Source organism: Rhinopithecus roxellana, chromosome 11, assembly GCF_007565055.1.
Source record: "Rhinopithecus roxellana isolate Shanxi Qingling chromosome 11, ASM756505v1, whole genome shotgun sequence".
NCBI lineage: Eukaryota > Metazoa > Chordata > Mammalia > Primates > Cercopithecidae > Rhinopithecus > Rhinopithecus roxellana.
Genome location: NC_044559.1, coordinates 45,508,854 through 45,525,354, shown reverse-complemented (window position 1 = coordinate 45,525,354; position 16,501 = coordinate 45,508,854). Strand labels below are relative to the sequence as shown.

At 43.9% G+C, this 16,501-nt stretch overlaps 1 protein-coding gene and 1 long non-coding RNA gene across 2 annotated transcripts in view; one reads left to right on the top strand and one right to left on the bottom strand.

The window, feature by feature from the left end:
- The window catches only part of TEX36 (testis expressed 36), a 92,699-nt gene extending 82,370 nt beyond the window's left edge, over nt 1-10,329 (top strand). The window contains exon 4 of the mRNA XM_010357704.2: nt 9,979-10,329. Coding sequence (XP_010356006.1) covers nt 9,979-10,104 — 126 coding nt within the window. The 3' untranslated portion in view covers nt 10,105-10,329. The remainder of the gene's footprint in view (nt 1-9,978) is intronic.
- Nucleotides 8,479-12,407, bottom strand: LOC104657842. The gene is made up of 4 exons (XR_747344.2): nt 12,315-12,407; nt 10,842-10,965; nt 10,499-10,597; nt 8,479-8,635 (listed from the first exon to the last, which is right to left on the bottom strand). It is a non-coding gene; the product is annotated as an uncharacterized LOC104657842 (long non-coding RNA).
- Between the last annotated feature and the right edge of the window lie 4,094 nt (nt 12,408-16,501).

Below are 16,501 nucleotides of genomic sequence, written 5' to 3'. Positions count from 1 at the left end.
TATAAAGTGTCTCTAAGGTAAGAAACTGATAGCATTGATTGTTTCCAGAGGTGAGAATATTGGTGGGAGACTTTTTACTCTATAACTTTTTTAAACTTTAAAAGTTTGAACCATGTAAATCTAATAACCTTTAAAAATTAAATTAAAACATAATACAAAATATAAAACCCTTTTTTTCCCAAAAGTAAGTTGCCCAGGCTGGCCCCAAACTACTGGACTTAAGCCACCCACCTGCCTGAGCCTCCAAGTAGCTGGGATGACAGGAGCACGCCACCACACCCAGTGTATTTGTTCTTGCACTGCTATAAAGAAATACCTGAAACTGGGTAATTTATAAAGAAAAGAGGTTTAATCGACTCACAGTTCTGTGAGCTGTTCAGGCTTTTGCTTCTGGGGAGGCCTCAGGAAACTTATAATCGTGGTGGAAGGCGAAGAGGAAGTAGACACGTCTATATGGCAGGCACAGGAGAATAGAGAGAGGAGGGAGACACTACACACTTTTAAACAAGTGGATCTTAAGAAGACTGGATCACAAAATGGCTCTAGGGGGATCCTGCTAGACCATTAGAAACCACCTTTCCAATCACCTCCCACCAGGCCCCACCTCCAACCCTTGGGATTGCAATTCAACAGGAGATTTGGGTGGCGACACAAATCCAAACCATATCACCTGGCACCTTTTTTTTTTTTTTTTTTTTTTTTTAGACAGGGTCTCACTTTGTTCCCAGACTGGAGTGTAGTGGTGCAACCTCCGTCTCCTGGACTCAAGCAATCCTCCCACCTAAGTCTCCTGAGTAGCTGGGACTACAAGTGTGGGACACCACGCATGCCTAATTTTTTTTTTTTTTTTCATTTTTAGTAGAGACAGGGTTTCACAATGTTGTCCAGGCTGGTCTCGAACTCCCGGGCTCAAGCGATCTGCCCACCTCGACCTCTCACACTGCTGGAAGTACAGGCATGTGCCACCCTGGCAAATCTTTTTGATAGACTACTATACACACGAATCCATTAAGGAATATATTATTGGAATAAGATCTTATTCACAAGAGTCAAAAAGATAAAATAAAACACTAAGGTATAAATTTAACAAGAAATGTACAAGACTTGAAAACTACAAGATATATAATAGTATCCATCCGGGTTATTCATTACCTTTGACCCAATGATTTTACTTCGAGGCACTTATGCTAAAGAAATAGCATAGAGGAGAATAAGGATTAACTTATAAAAATGTCTATCCCAACCTTATTTATGAAGATAATACATTGGAAATCAACTAAGTGTACAATAATAGGACTGAAACAATTGACTGACTAAATTATGCTATCTACATGTGTATTGGACACAAACTTGTGTGCTTTGTCAGATACCACAGACGGCCTCTGTCTCACTGTCATTTGAGCTCTGTGCACACAGTTGCCCTCTATTACTGAACTTAGATAAAATACCACAAGTCAGGTCTCCTGAGCAAACCCAAAGGACTGGACCAACTCAGTCATATGGGACAGTTAGCTCCTGTAGGGGAGCGAAGTTTCCAACCCTCCTAAGGTTCCATGCTAGGTCTGAATGTAAAACTGACAAAGACAGCTTAACAGCAGAAACGAATCCAAATCATTAAATGAAAGTTTTGTATGACATGGGAGCCTTCACAAGGAAACGAAGTCCCAAAAGCCTGGGGAGAACTATGGATTTTGATGCGAAGTCTGATGAAAGAAGTGGATAGCTGGATAGTTGTGGAGAAACATGACTGTACACAAAAGGGGTAAGAAACTGGATGAGTTGTGTGGGGGAACCCAGAAAGCCGTTTGTTCGGATTCTTTTCTCTGCCTCTGTAAGATGTTCCTTCCCTTCTACACATAGGGCAGGACACCTGCCCCATGAGGGCTTTCAGGGGGAAAGAGAGATCAGAGTGACCTTCCCACACTTTATGGCTAGCTTTGGGGTAGAGGAGTTCTAGTTTCTGTGATCCACCTTGGGGGAGAGGATTTTTGTTTTCTATGACAGGCCTTGAGGGAGAAAGGGGAGAAGGTTGAAGAGACCTTGTTTGTGAGGCCTCCCCAGGCTTCTTCGGTTCAAAGTCCTCAGCGCACCAACGTGCCATACTTTGGGGTATTGCCTTCTAAGCCCAAGACACTCCCTCTGGGGGTGACTTTTGACCTGCTGGAAGTGGGAGGCGGGAGGGAATTGGGCAGGTACAACCTCCCTGCTTTCTCCCTCTGGGAACTGGTCTATAGTGTAGTTCCTCCTCGTAGCCCCTCTGGGGACACACCTTAAGCCAGGGGATGACTGACCTGCTGTGTCTTTGTGCAGTTTGTCAGGAGATCTCAGTCAACACAGTGACTCATCACACAGCATTTGTGTTTTTCCTGGTGTTTTTCTTTCGTTTCTTCTCAAGGTTTCTTTCCAGAGCTTGCACCTCCCAAATAAAGTATCAGCAGGTTAATCATTGCCTAAAGCTGTATTTTCTAATGGACCCATGTTGAGACATTCATCTGAGATATTGTTTAAAATGATGTTGAAGACTATCTATGACATGAAGAAACATTTGCATTGGGTCCATGAAACAGCAGATGTTCAAAATGTTAGTATGTGTATTAGTCCTCTCAGGCTGCCGTGACAAAATACTACAGGATGGATGAACTATGTGACAGAAATGTATTTTCTCACATTTCTGCCCATTGGAAGTCATAGTTGGTTTCTGGTGAGGTCTCTCTCCTTGGCTTGTAGACAGCTATCTTCCCGCTGCATTCTTACAGAGGCTTTCCTCTGCATATTCGAGGAGGAGAGAGAGAGAGAAATCTCTGGTATCTCTGCCTCTTCTTACAAGTACACTACTCCCATTGGATTAGGGCCCCACACTTATGATGTCATTTAACCTTAATTAGCTCCCTAAAGGTTCTATCTCCAAATACAGTCACCTTGGGGGTAAGGTCTTCAACGGATGAACTGGAGGTAGGAGACGCATTTCAGATCAATGTTTTCATCCTTGTAAAAAACATAAAGAAAAATTTGGAAGAAAAATACCAACATATTAATGGCTGTTAAAATTAGGGGTAGGATTATGAGGATTATTTTTATACTCTTATTTCTGAATTATCTACATTTATTAAAAACCCATTTGTATCAGCGATCTGTTGCTGCATTACAGGCCACCCCAAAACTTAGTGGGTTCAAACAACATCCATTTTATTTGTGGACAGTTTTGTGTGTCAGCAGCTTGGGCTGGGCTCTGCTGGGCAGTGCTTCTGCTGGTCTTGCCTGGAGTCTTTCAGTGGCCCCTAGTCTGGTAGCTTTCCTGGGGCTGTTGGGTCCAACACAGACTCACTAACATGGCGGGCATGCCTCTCCCTCGAGGTGGCCTTTCATGTCCACAGTGCCAGCTGGGACTTTTTTTGCATACTGGCAGGAGTTCGAAGAGGACAGGAGTGGAAGCTTTGAGATCTCGGAGGCCTGGGCTCTAAGCTCCCACAGTGTCACTCTCTCCACAACCTGTTGTTCAAAGCAAGTCACAGGTCTGCCAGATTTGGGGAATGGGTGGGGAGAGACATCTTTTCTGCCTCTCTGAATGGGAGAAGTGGTAAAGTCACGGGATGAAAAGGTTGGAGTACAAGGATGGGAAGAATGATCAGACTCTTTGCAAATGATCTACCATACCATTTCAAAGAATTTTTTAAAGCTTATTCCAGGCTATGTATCTATATTGAGGCAATAATAATGGCCAACACTTATATAATTATTTTGTGCCAGACTCAAGATTCTATTTGGACTTGAAGGAAAACATTTTTAAAGTATTACATAAGTCCTACAGCTGATATTTTTAACCAAAATAGATGGGCTCTTTGCTAGAGTCTGAATGTGTCCTCTACAATTCACAAGCTGAAATTCAATTGCCAGTGTGATAGTACTGAGAAGTTCTGCCTTTAGGAGGTGATTAAGTCCTGAAGACTGTGCTCTCATGAATGAGATTAATGCCTTACAAAAGAGGATCCATGCAGCATTCAAAACAAAAAGAACTTTTTGTTCTTCTACCCTTTCTGCTATGCAAAAACACAGCGTTCATTCCCTCTGGAGGAGGACACAGCAAGAGGCACCATCTTGAAAACACAGACCATGCCCTTACCAGACACTGAACCTGCGGGCACCTTAATCTTGGACTTCCAGCCTCCAGAACTGTGAGAAATAAATTTCTGCTGTTTTTAAGTTACCCAGTCTCGGGGATTTTGTTATGGCAGCACAACTGAACTAAGACACTCTTCCTCTCCACCTGTTCAAATTAGTGAAATTTACAACATATGTATCAGGGAAAGTAAACTTCAATTTAGTTCCTGGCTGCTGGACAGATTGTCAGATTTGTGCTAGTGATTAGAAGAATAAATTTCCCACAATTCTACAATTAAAATCCTACCAGTTTTCCATTCCTGATTGTGTGGTAGGATAGGATCATCTCCCAGTTGCTTAATATTATTAGATTAGCAAGAATATGTCTAACATGACTCAGTGTTGTTCTTGAGAAATAATTAGCTACCTAAGTGGAATAGATCTCCATGGAATACTACTATATTTCTTTTATAACATTTAAATTTGGAGGCTTAATTATCTAGTGAAAAATTGTCACTTTAGCACTTTAGTCCATTTGGCTATATATTGACATTATTAAAATGCTTTCCTGGTCTTTATGCAAATTGCTTTTTTTAAAAAACCAATTTATCTCCTAGCAACCCAAAGTGAAATAAGCACTGAAAAATACCACTTCAAGAAGACTTTGGGCTCTTAATCCATGTAAATTCCTGAGGTTTATTTATTGATTGTCTGAATGAACAAATGACGAATTGCTGCCTATAGGTGTATGCTGCTGAATCACTCTCTAAATGAAACTTTTAAGCAGCTAATTAAGCAGTCAAGTTCACTCAAATAAATGATAAAATCCAGTGCACTTGGCCACCATTTTGGATCTGTAAGCACGCACGCAGCAGAATGGAAGAGTCAAACTTAAAGTTAGGTATGTGCATTTGAAAGACATGACCATGCTCTTGAGACTGGGGAAGCTGTTGTCTCTTTTTAGGGATGAACCTGGCCCTGTGGAGCTGGCAGTCACCTCACCTTCCAGAAATGTGCAGAAAATTTGCACTCTAGAATTTGAGGTTAAGAAGGTACAGTAAAATTATGGGAGTGAAAGTGCTTTACAGCTAGACATCACTGAGGTGAAAGTCATGGTTTTTCTTAGGGATGATGCAGCAGTTAGGATACAGGCTGCCAGCCCTCCCTGAAGGCACCACTCCACCTCACCCCTACGGGATGCTGCTGGCCATCTCTCTGAGCATGTCCCTTGGCTTCCTCACTCCCTTGGTCTTGCCATGGGAAAGCACTCAGGTTCGCTTCCTCCAGCTGACTGCGTCGGGAAAACCACCCCACCCCTGAGGTCTGGTGAGAGCACCTGCTGACCCCCAAAGACCATGCATCACTGTGGCCTTGTCTGAGTGGAACTCAGCCTCCTCCTCTCACTGCTGCCTCTGTGGCTGAAGACAAACTCTGCTCAGCCGCAGGCTCCTTTGGGTGGGAGGACAGACAGTTACCTACCCTCTACAAGGATATGCCCAGTTCATGGCGCCTGGGCCTCAATCATTTCCATGGGTTGGGAGGTGTAAGCTCAGATAAGGTTGAGAGACCACCACCCTACATTCCCCCATGACTACTTCTCTCAAAATCCCAGGGTTGAGTGGCTTACCCACCTTCTCTGCTTCATGATTCTTTGTTTGAGAATGACAGGATTTAATTCAATCACACAACCTTAGCAGGGAAAAGGCAGAGACGGAACTGGCTTTAGGGATGTTCCATAGACAGGCCATTCCTGATTAGTTTGGATTCCCCAAAAGCTGACTCCAAGACAAGTAGGTGAGTGCAGGTAGTTTACTTAAAAGGTGTTCCCAGAAAGTCCTTGTAAGGACGTGGGGGAAAAGTGGGGCAGGAAATTGAGAATACCCAGGAGATTATGCTGGAGTGGGGAGTTACTGAGGAGGAGGTGCTCTCTCTGACAGCAAGTGGACTTTCTTCAGCATGCTCCATCTCAGGCCACTCTGGGCTGAGGTCCTTAGAGATTACAGAGGAATCTTGCCTTCCAGCTCCAGGCAGGAAAGTCCCAGGGAAGGACTCTGATGGGCTTGGTTGGGTCATGTGAGCATCCCTAGGTCAATCATGGTAGTCAGGGTGATGGAAAATTATGAATGGGCCAGGATGGGTCGTTTCTCCACCCCTGGTCAGAGGAATGGGGCCTGTAACTGCAAGTGGGAGGCTGAGGCCAGTAGAAGCTTGCACCCTTTCTGGTCATTGGACTTTGACCAGGACCAGCCAGCCCACCTAGCGGGCTTCAGTAATGTGGGTGGGCCCTTGGTTACGAGGGTTTGGGGTCTGATCCCTTCCCTCTCAGAAGCTTCTGGGCTCTAAGTTTATGTTTTCTCTTTTCTTCCCTCCAGCTGTCTTCAAGCTCAAAGGTTTCTTTCCTCTGCTTTACCCCTCCAGGCACTGGAACAGGCAGGAAGCCACTTAAATCTCCTAGCCCTGTCTAGCTGGGTGTATTTTATGGTATTCTGGGAAAACTCTCCTCTTCCATTTATCAGGCATGAATAAAATTGGAGAAAAGATTTTGACAAAGGGTACTACCGTAAAAGAGCAAATGGAGAGTTTTTAAATATTTTTCACACCTTAGGGCACTTGACATTTTAGTTAGATCCATGCTTTTGCTTTACTGTACTAGAAATAAGACTTTCACTTGCCTGACCTTAATGAATGTTAAAGAGATCCTTTCATGGCTTAAAGACAAGTACCCAACAGGTACTTTGTAAATCATGTTGACTAAGATCTAACAACATTCTTGTTTTCAAGAAGCTTACTTCATATTGGGGAGACGGTATTAGTCCATTCTCACATTGTGTTAAAGTACTACCTGAGACTGGGTAATTTATAAAGAAAGGAGGTTTAATTCCCTCACAGTTCCACAGGCTGTACAGGAAGCATGACTGGGGAGGCCTCAGGAAACTTACAATCATGGTGGAAGGTGAAGGGGAAGCAGGCATGTCTTACATGGCCAGAGAAGGAGGAAGAGAACAAAAGGGAAGGTGCCACACACTTTTAAACAACCAGGTCTTAGGAGAATTCACTCACTATCATGAGAACAGCAAGGAGGAAACCTACCCCCATGATCCAATCACCTCCCACTATGCCCCTCCTCGAACAATGGGAATTACATTTCAACATGAAATTTGGGCAGGGACACAAATCCAAACCATATCAGAGTGAGAAGATGGGCATGCAGGAATAAGAAAGCAAGTGACATGATTTGGCTGTGTCCCCACCCGAAATCTCATCTTGAATTGTGATCCAAATTGTAATCCCCACGTGTTGGGTGAGGGGCTTCGTGGGAGGTGATTAGACCAAGGGGGCAGTTCCTCCATGCTGTTCTCATGATAGTGAGTGAATTCTCATGAGACCTGATGGTTTTATAAGGGGCTTTGCCCCCCTTCCCACTGTGCTTTTCCTTCCTGCTGCCTTGTGAAGAAGGACGTGTTTGCTTCCTCTTCCACCATGATTGTAAGTTTCCTGAGGCCTCCCCAGCCATGAGAAACTGTGAGTCAAACCTCTTTTCTTTATAAATTACCCAGTCTCAGGCAGTTATTTATAGCAGTGCGAGAACGGACTAATATGGCAAACTTCTTTCCAAGAATGAGTGTGCCAGAAATGAAGTAAAGCAGAAGCTATTCAGGGAAGCCTCACAAAGGAAGGCATTTTTGAGTCGATATCTGAATAATCAGGAGTCCTTTGTGTAATGAGTTGGGGAGGAGGCAGATAGAGGCATGAGCATGTGCCAAGGCCCTGAGGCAGGAACAAGTTTGGGGGGTTCAGGAACTAGGAAGGAGGCATGGGTGACCAGTGCACAGCATGTGGGGAAAGGTAGAGGTGGGTCAGAAAGGGAGTCCATCAGCAGGGCTGCAAATGAGGGTTTTGGTCTCAGGGCAACAAGAAGCCATGTGAGCAGGGGATTGCCACAGGTGGGTTTGGTTTTTGAAAGGTTGCTCTCACACCTGTGGGGATAATGGCTGAAGGGACCACAGTAGTCTAGGCATGAGATGGGGTGGTCTGGCCATGGGTGTAGCAGAGGAGATTCTAGAAGTAGAGCCACAGAGTGTTTATGGACTGGACAGACAGGATGGAAAATGAGAGGAGGAGGGACGACAAGGTACCCCACCTTCCTTTGGCTCTGTTCTTCAGGGAGAGCAGAGCCCGCTTAAAGCTGGGTAAGCCCGTAGCCAAACGTACTCTTTTCTGAGTCATTGGAAATACCTGGGTCCTGTCCATGTTATCTTGGGAAAAAAGAAAATTCAAGTCAAAGAATGACAGAAAATTCAGTTCTGTTAACTGACGACAATTTAATTCCAGTCGAAATGTCATTCCTGTGCCAGCAAACAAGCTCTACTCAATCACTATCCTTGTGTGACCCAGGGATTTATTTTCATCATCCATAGTAGTCAAGTTGAGCTAAACCAGAATTCCATTTTGATGTGAATTTCAATTAAGCAGCTCAAGCCTGTGGGTTTGGATCCACATATTATCAGCAGCTCTCAGAACAGCATCCTCTCCTCACCTGAAGCAGAAAGTGCTTTTAGAAAACCCTGTTATCACCCACAACCCACAGTAAATCCATAGATTCTCTGGGAAATTACTCCTTTCTCTGCAGTGGGCTGTGGCAGGAGAGCACCACCCTCTACTGATGTTCAAGCCTGTCCAGTGGACTTAGTTATTTTAAAAAAAAACAGGGAAAAATAAATTTAGTGATTAATGACTATAATGCTGATAAATATAGCCATTTCAAGGCGTGCTCACATAGAATATGACATTTGTTTATTTCAGCAACCCCGTGAGGGTCACCAAGACCTGCCCTTTTTAATCTTTCTTGCTTTTCTCTTTGCTCACGTTCCTCCCGGAAACCAAAAAAAGTCAGTACTCCTTCCAGTTATTTGTGCAGTCTACAAACTTTTTCTGCCAAAGATCTGAGTAGGAAAGGAAGTGGATTGTGCAGGGAACAGAGTCAAAGGAAATAACATGAGAAAATCCTTCTGTTATCATTTTAAGTAAAAAGAGCAGGATGCAAAATTGTCTATACAATATGGCAGGACTATATTAAACACGTACATGTGCCTGGAGAAAAAAGACTCGGAAGAAATACTCGATCGTGTTAATTACAGTTGTTTGGAGATGATAGGATTAGGGGTGATGTTTTCACTCCACATTTTAAATTATTTTTTATGATTTAAAATAATGAATACTTATATTCATTTTTTTTGTCTGTTCTTTTTTTGAGGCAGAGTCTCACTCTGTACCCCAGGCTGGAGTGCACTGGTGCGATCTCAGCTCAATGCAACCTCTGCCTCCCAGGCTAAAGTGATGCTCCCACCTCAAGCCTTCTGAGCAGCTGGGATTACAGGAGTGCACCACTGTGCCTGGCTAATTCTTTGTATTTTCAGTAGAGACAGGGTTTCACCATGTTTCCCAGACTGGTCTCCAACTCCTGGGCTCAAGCAGTCCTCCTGCCTCAACCTCCCAAAGTGCTGGGATTACAGGCGTGAGGCACTGCACCCAGCCTGATGTTTACTGTTTTGTCCATGCAGAAGAGCACCTGAGACCTTTTGGAAACCTTCCTGCCTGGTTTCAACCCTGTGCTTCTGCTGAGGGCAGCCCCTCATTGTACCCTATCCCTCCAGTCAGAGGGACAGACACATGTATGACCCAACTGAGCCGGTGATGACATCCCATTCCCTTGCCCCAATTCAGGGATGGGCCTAGGGCTCAGGCTAAGCCTCACTAAATCCTTCTCTGGGGTGTTTTTAAAGCAGAGAGAATAAGGCCCCCTGTCCTCTCCGATTGCTGAACTACGAGGATTTAAGCACACAACTACTCATGGTAATACTTCCTCCCTCTTCCTCACAGGAAAGAATGACAGCAACGGTCCCACAGGGAGAACCAGGCAAGAGACAAGAGTTCTGTGAGCCAGTGAGGACCCAGTCTTTTCCTCGTCCGGGCCTGAGGACTAATGCACCCCTCCTTGTAGTGTGAGCTCTTTGGGAGCAAGTTTCTGTCACCCGTTCCCCAGTCCTGACTAATGCAATGTGTATTAGTTGGGAAGAAAAGGACCTTTTGTCTTAGCCTAGCTGGTTAGTAACCACCAGGATTTATTCGGTATTCTTGGAAAAATAAATTCCCAACTCTGGAGAAATCCTCTTATTCTGCTTGCCTGTGTGGTCACAAGTATTAATAGGGCTGTCTCCCTGGCAGGAAGAATGATCTGTCTAATGGTCTTTTTTGTTTGCTCTCTTAGGCCAGTGAGACAATGTTTGTCCTGTTGTTTCACTCTCAGAGTAAATGTGTAAACCCCAAAAATCGGATAGGACCACTCTGCCCCTGACAGAGCATCTTTTGGAGTTGTTTGAGAGCATCTCGAAAGGTGTACCTTCATCAGAAATCCCAAAGGGTAACTGCCCCTGATGGAAGTGACGTTTACTCAATGTCGTGCAAACAGCAACTGCCCGGTGTAGACACTGCGAGTCCTCTACAGAAAAACACACAGCTCTTTACACATGCAGGGCCCATCCCATGCAGTGGGCAGTTGTCCTGACTGTCCTTCAGGCAGAGCCATCCAAGAGTCAGGGGAGCAGGAAGGACCCAGAGGAATTCAGGAATTGGGGACAGTGGTATGGTATGACGGCTGGCCCAGGGAGGAGGTAGGCAGGCCCCGGCTCCATGAAAGATGGGTGTGCCATGTTCCTCCACAGTTACCACGTGGAGGTACTCACGTGGTCATCCAAGACTCAGGGACTGTCTCTTAGCATTGTAGCTCTGAAAGATAGGTCCAGGCTGGGGCTGGAGTTACAGAGAGCAGGAGCTGCTCATGTTGAAGGCTGGGGTGCAGGGCTGGCTCTGATGTAGCTGTGGATTAATACATTAAGACAGGAAAATTGAGGCACCAGTCTGTCCATTCATTCACCTATCCATTTATCCATCTATCCACCCACAAAAATATTCTGAGCGTCATAAGCCAGGCACCATGTCAGGCACTGGCAGTGCAACACTGAATTAGACGGCTGGCCCCTGACCTCAAGGAACTTGCAGTCCCATCACGAACAAAGATGAGGAAGTGGCAAGTGTGCAATAGGGAAATGGAGTCTCTAGCAGGTTGCCGCCCATTGAAGGAGTTAGATGGGAATGGCTCTGAGCCAAGTCCTGATGGGGAGTAGGAGGTAGGGGAGGAGATGGCGAAGGCAGTGAGAGATCGGGGAAGCAGGAAAGGCAGCCCTGGTTGAGGAAACAGCGTGTTCAAAGGCCTAGAAGCAAGACATGGAAGAAAGGGGTTTCCGGATGGCTGGGGCATAGGGTGTGGGTGGACAAGTCTTGAAAGATGGAAGAAGGGGTTGGGGAGGTGGGCGGGCCCCATGTTCAAAGACTTGTAAGCTAGGTTTAAGAGGGTTTTTTTGTTTTGTTTTGTTTTGTTTATTTTTATTTTTTTTTACACAAGATCTCGCTCAGTTGCACAGGCTGGAATGCAGTGGTGCCACCAGAGCTTACTGCAGCCTCAAACTTCCGGGCTTGACCAATCCTCCCATATAGTTAGGACTACAAGCATGTACCACCATTCCTGGCTAATTTTTTGAAAATTTTTGAGATGAGATCTCATTGTGGACCCAGACTGGTCTTGAACTTCTGAGCTCAAGCAATCCTCTAGCCTTCACTTCCCAAGGCACTGGGATTTCAGGCGGGAGCCACTGTGGTTGGCCTGAGTGCGATCTTTTTGGTGTGAGCAGTGGAGCGACATGAAAGGTTTTTCAGCAGAGAATTGTCAAGTCTGGGTTTAAGAACAACCCTGGCTGCTACATACAGAATAAAATGGAGGAGGGGAGACTGCGGGGTAGGAGAAGCTTGCTGTCCCTGCTCCTCCCTTCTGGCCCACCATCACCCTCGCCCCTATCCAATTCTAGAGCCGAGTTCTCTGTGCAGGAGAAATCCTCCCTACAGAGAAGCAGAGGCCATACTGGTGCTGCTCCCTGTTCTGTGTCCCCGGCTGGGCATTACGCCTGGCACTAGAAGGTGGACAATAAACATCCGTTCCCCAATGAATGGCCACCTGAATCAATCTGTAGGAAGCCATATTCTGCCTTAAATCTCAACACTGTCCATTCCTAGCTATGGGGATCTAGTCTCGCTGTGGAGTCCTTCCATGTCTCCGTTTCCTCACCTGTACAATGGTGGGAATTATTTTACTTACTACTTACCTCATACGTTTGTTACAAGGATTGAATTACATAAAACACGTAAGGCCCAAGCCCGGCACCCAGTAAATGTTACTATTCTTGGGCTGTGGAGGTTTCTTTACCAAGTCACGGAAGTGGAAGCCCACTCCTCTCAGTCAGGGCCAGCACAGCCAGGGTTGGGTGAAGGAAGGTGTGGAAGGTGGAATAATGGCCGCTTGAAGATGTCACAACCAAGTCCCTAGAGCCTGTGAATATGCTATGACACAGGACAGTGCAGGTTGCAGATGGAATTACGGTTGCCAACCATTGCCTGAGATGGGGAGAGTTTCCTGGATCATCCAGGTGCTCCCAAAGTCATCACAGTGGTCCCAGTGAGTAGAAGAGGGAGGCAGGAAAGAGACACCGTCAGGTGACATGGGAACGACTCAAGCTGCCATTGCTGGCTCTGAAGATCCAGGAGGGGCCACTGCCAAGGAATGAAGCAGTTTCTAGAAGCCTGAAAAGCCAAGAACACAGATGCACCCTCGAGGCCCCAGGAGGAAGCAGTCCTGCCAACATCTTGACCCTCGCTCAGGGAGACCCAGTTTCGACTTCCACCCTCTGGAACTGTGAGATGATACATTTGTGTTGTTTTAAGCCACTAAGTCTGTGGGAATCTGTTATAGCAGCGACAGGCAAGATGCCAAGGCTGAACACTGGCTGCAGAGCCCACCTTAAGGAAGCTAGGAGGAGCCACTCCTCCCTGACGGCAGCCATGGCATTTGGGGGAGCTGTCAGTCACCGAGCTTGGAGCACACAGCCACGCTTCTGGGGGTACACATGGAGTCCCTGGGATTGCTGAACTGAGGTTGGGGAGAGAGGCAGGCCCTCTCAGGTGGCACAAGTGGTCCACACGGGAGGTAGGTGGTGGTAGTGGCCATACTCCCAACCATATTCTGCTACAACAAGGCATCTGGCAGGAGCCATCAGCAGGCAGGAGGGCAGCAGAGGGGTCGGGGCAGGTGCTGAGCAGCCCCTCAGCAGCCCCAGCCCCTGGGGGTCCAATGCTGAGTGTCCCCCTAACCCTCACTTCCTCCTCCCAGCTGCTGAGTGAAAACCATAGGGTGAAGAGAAAGGAAAGTGTTGCTGAAGTTCCAGGAGTGACAGTGGATGAGCCTGGAGTGAAATGTCTGTCGCTGGGTACAAGAAGTCCGACTCCTGACATTGGTGGAGCCCAGCACGTGAGTGTGTGCTGAAAACAAATGTGTTAAATATGGTAAAAATATGTTTGTAGTTTGTACATGACAGAAAGTTGGCAAAATTTCAAAGACGACTGAATTTAATTATTATCGTGTATGTTTAAGCATTTTACTGATGGGCCGGTAATAAAATTGAGATGCATAACTCATAAATTATATACTTATTCCATAAAATTTATATTTCTTGTTTATATTTCAGTAAAATCACTAATTATCTTGTTATAATAAAGATTTCCATATAATTTACATGTCACATGGAATAATGCCAAATTAGACAACATTTCTTGAGTTATCATAGTTCTTAGTTTTTTATTAACTTCAAGTTGAAGCAGCAGCTGCTGGAGTCATCAATAAACGTCTTCCAGTAATACTTAGATGCCAAAATAGACCATGAATTTTACATATCACATTCACATATTATAATAGAATTACATATGATAAATTATTGCAGAAAATGTTATAAGTTATTATAATTTATCATATACACAATAATCATGTATTTAGCAATTTTAGCCATCTCTTAAAGCAGTGTCTAGATTGATTTAATATTTCTCAATTTCTTCTTTCAAATTTTTCAGTGCTGGGATATTATGAAGAAAGCTGAAAATGTCAGTAAATTGCTCAATTTTTTCATATCTCTACTCAACTAAGACTCTTCCCTGACTCACAGTATCCCCAAAATATTATCGAAGGAAAATTCATTTGGGATTTTTTTTTATGTAGCCCTTCTTCACAGCGACTCAATTATTTTTGTTTCCTTGTTCTAATTGCTTTACATTTTATTGGAATGTCACACATTTTACATGTATTTTCTTTTGATTTAGAAAACTGTCTTTAAAATTTCAAAAAATTTGTTTTGACATTTAAAAAATGAGGTAGCCACGGCCGGGCGCGGTGGCTCAAGCCTGTAATCCCAGCACTTTGGGAGGCCGAGACGGGCGGATCACGAGGTCAGGAGATCGAGACCATCCTGGCTAACATGGTGAAACCCCGTCTCTACTAAAAATACAAAAAACTAGCCGGGCGAGGTGGCGGGCGCCTGTAGTCCCAGCTACTCGGGAGGCTGAGGCAGGAGAATGGCGTAAACCCGGGAGGCGGAGCTTGCAGTGAGCTGAGATCTGGCCACTGCACTCCAGTCCGGGCGACAGAGCGAGACTCCGCCTCAAAAAAAAAAAAAAAAAAAAAAAAAAAAAAAAAAAAAAAAAATGAGGTAGCCACAGTTAAAATTTCTTTTCTTTTGAAAGCTTCTGATAATATAATTGAGAGCAAGTGACAATGTATACCAAAAGATTATGGATAGTGCAAATTCAAAGTAAATTTAATTTTCTATTTATGCACTTTTTCTGTAGATCTTCTGTTACTTTGCCTAACTCTTCTCCTGTCTTGTTTAAATGAAATCGCATTGCTTGAACAGCATTTAGTTGGCATTCCCATTATATGCTGAGAGAGCTTGTAAGGTCAAACTGGATATACGTTTCATGAAGATGTTCCCTCTTTGGGTGGGTCCAAAAACTACCCTTCAGACTTGCTTAATTGTTCTGAAAGTTGCATCACCATAGGTCAAGTTGAGACCACGTGTCCTAGCAACAGATTTATACTACGGGCTTTACCGTGGATGCTGCTGAATTTTCGGACAAAATTCTGGCCCATACACCTTTTCCTTTACTAAGTATGTCCATGCCATTTTCATAGACTTAGCTTCACAGTCTTTTAACTTAATTCCTAAAATGGTAAGTTATCTTTTCAGTTCCTCATTTAAATCAAAACCTGTACTTCTAGGTGTGGAGACAATGTAATATGTTCTTGTTTTATTCTTCAACAATATGTATCATAAGTGTTAGTTGTTCAACATGACCTTTGTCCCTGGCACCATCTAGTTGCACTGAGTAATATTTACTTATGTTTCTGTGTTATGTATGATTTATTCTCTCACTCTATTACCTACTAAATTAGTAATCTCATTTTGAATTATTTATCCTAGATAGTGATTGTTTTATTACTTTTATTCATCTTACATTTTTGGCCATTCTAGCATAAAAATTGGCGTTATTTCTATTAAACCAAAAATTCCTTTATTGTTTCTGTGAATATGGTGCTTGTTAATACCGTGAAAAGCATCATTACTCTTGGTTACATATTGGACCCCTAATATATTTTTTCAGAACATCACAACAATGTTGAATATTATTCACTTACCATTGTTGAATATTATTGGAGGTCTGGCCTATTTTTACATTTCTAGTATTTGCGCACAAATTTATTTTTTTATGTGTGTGAATGACATTTTGTGTTATTTTAATTAAAAATCCAAATGTTTCTGGTCAAAAATAACTTATTTGGCCAAAACTCATCTTGAAAATTGGTGTGAATCATGTAACCCATTTAATCAAAAAGTTCATGTTTCGCTTTGAAATATGAAAATCTCTCTCTAGAGTTCTTTTTCCATTTGAAAGAATGTTGGTCTAAAACGAAATACTAAGTTTCCTGCAATGCTCACCAGTGAAAAATCGTATTTGCTAATTTGAATCAGACTGTGTTTTGCTAGAAACATTGTCATGCTGTGAGGGGGATGGGCACCACTTTTAGGATCCACCTAAATGAGTGGTGCTCTGGAGGCTTGATCTTTCTCATCTAGGTTGCTGCCTTCACGGTGGAAATTTCTTCCCCTTCTAAAGGACAGGCCGGAGTTGCACTCCTGAGTTGTGAATCTGTTATGAACAATCCTCTTTTTCATTCTCATTGCTCTGAGTACTAATTAAATCTTCATGTACTGAAGAATGTGAGGTTCCAGGGATTTCATCGACCTCTTGAAGTTGTGAATTTGATGAGAATAATTTTCTTGTTCATTTATCTTGTTTTGATCCATAATTAAAACTTTATTAAATGTAGCAGTTGTAATGCCTTACTAGCAAATTTTATGTATCTCATGCTTTTGTGTAAGACTTCTCACTTTTATTATTTCAGCTTTAC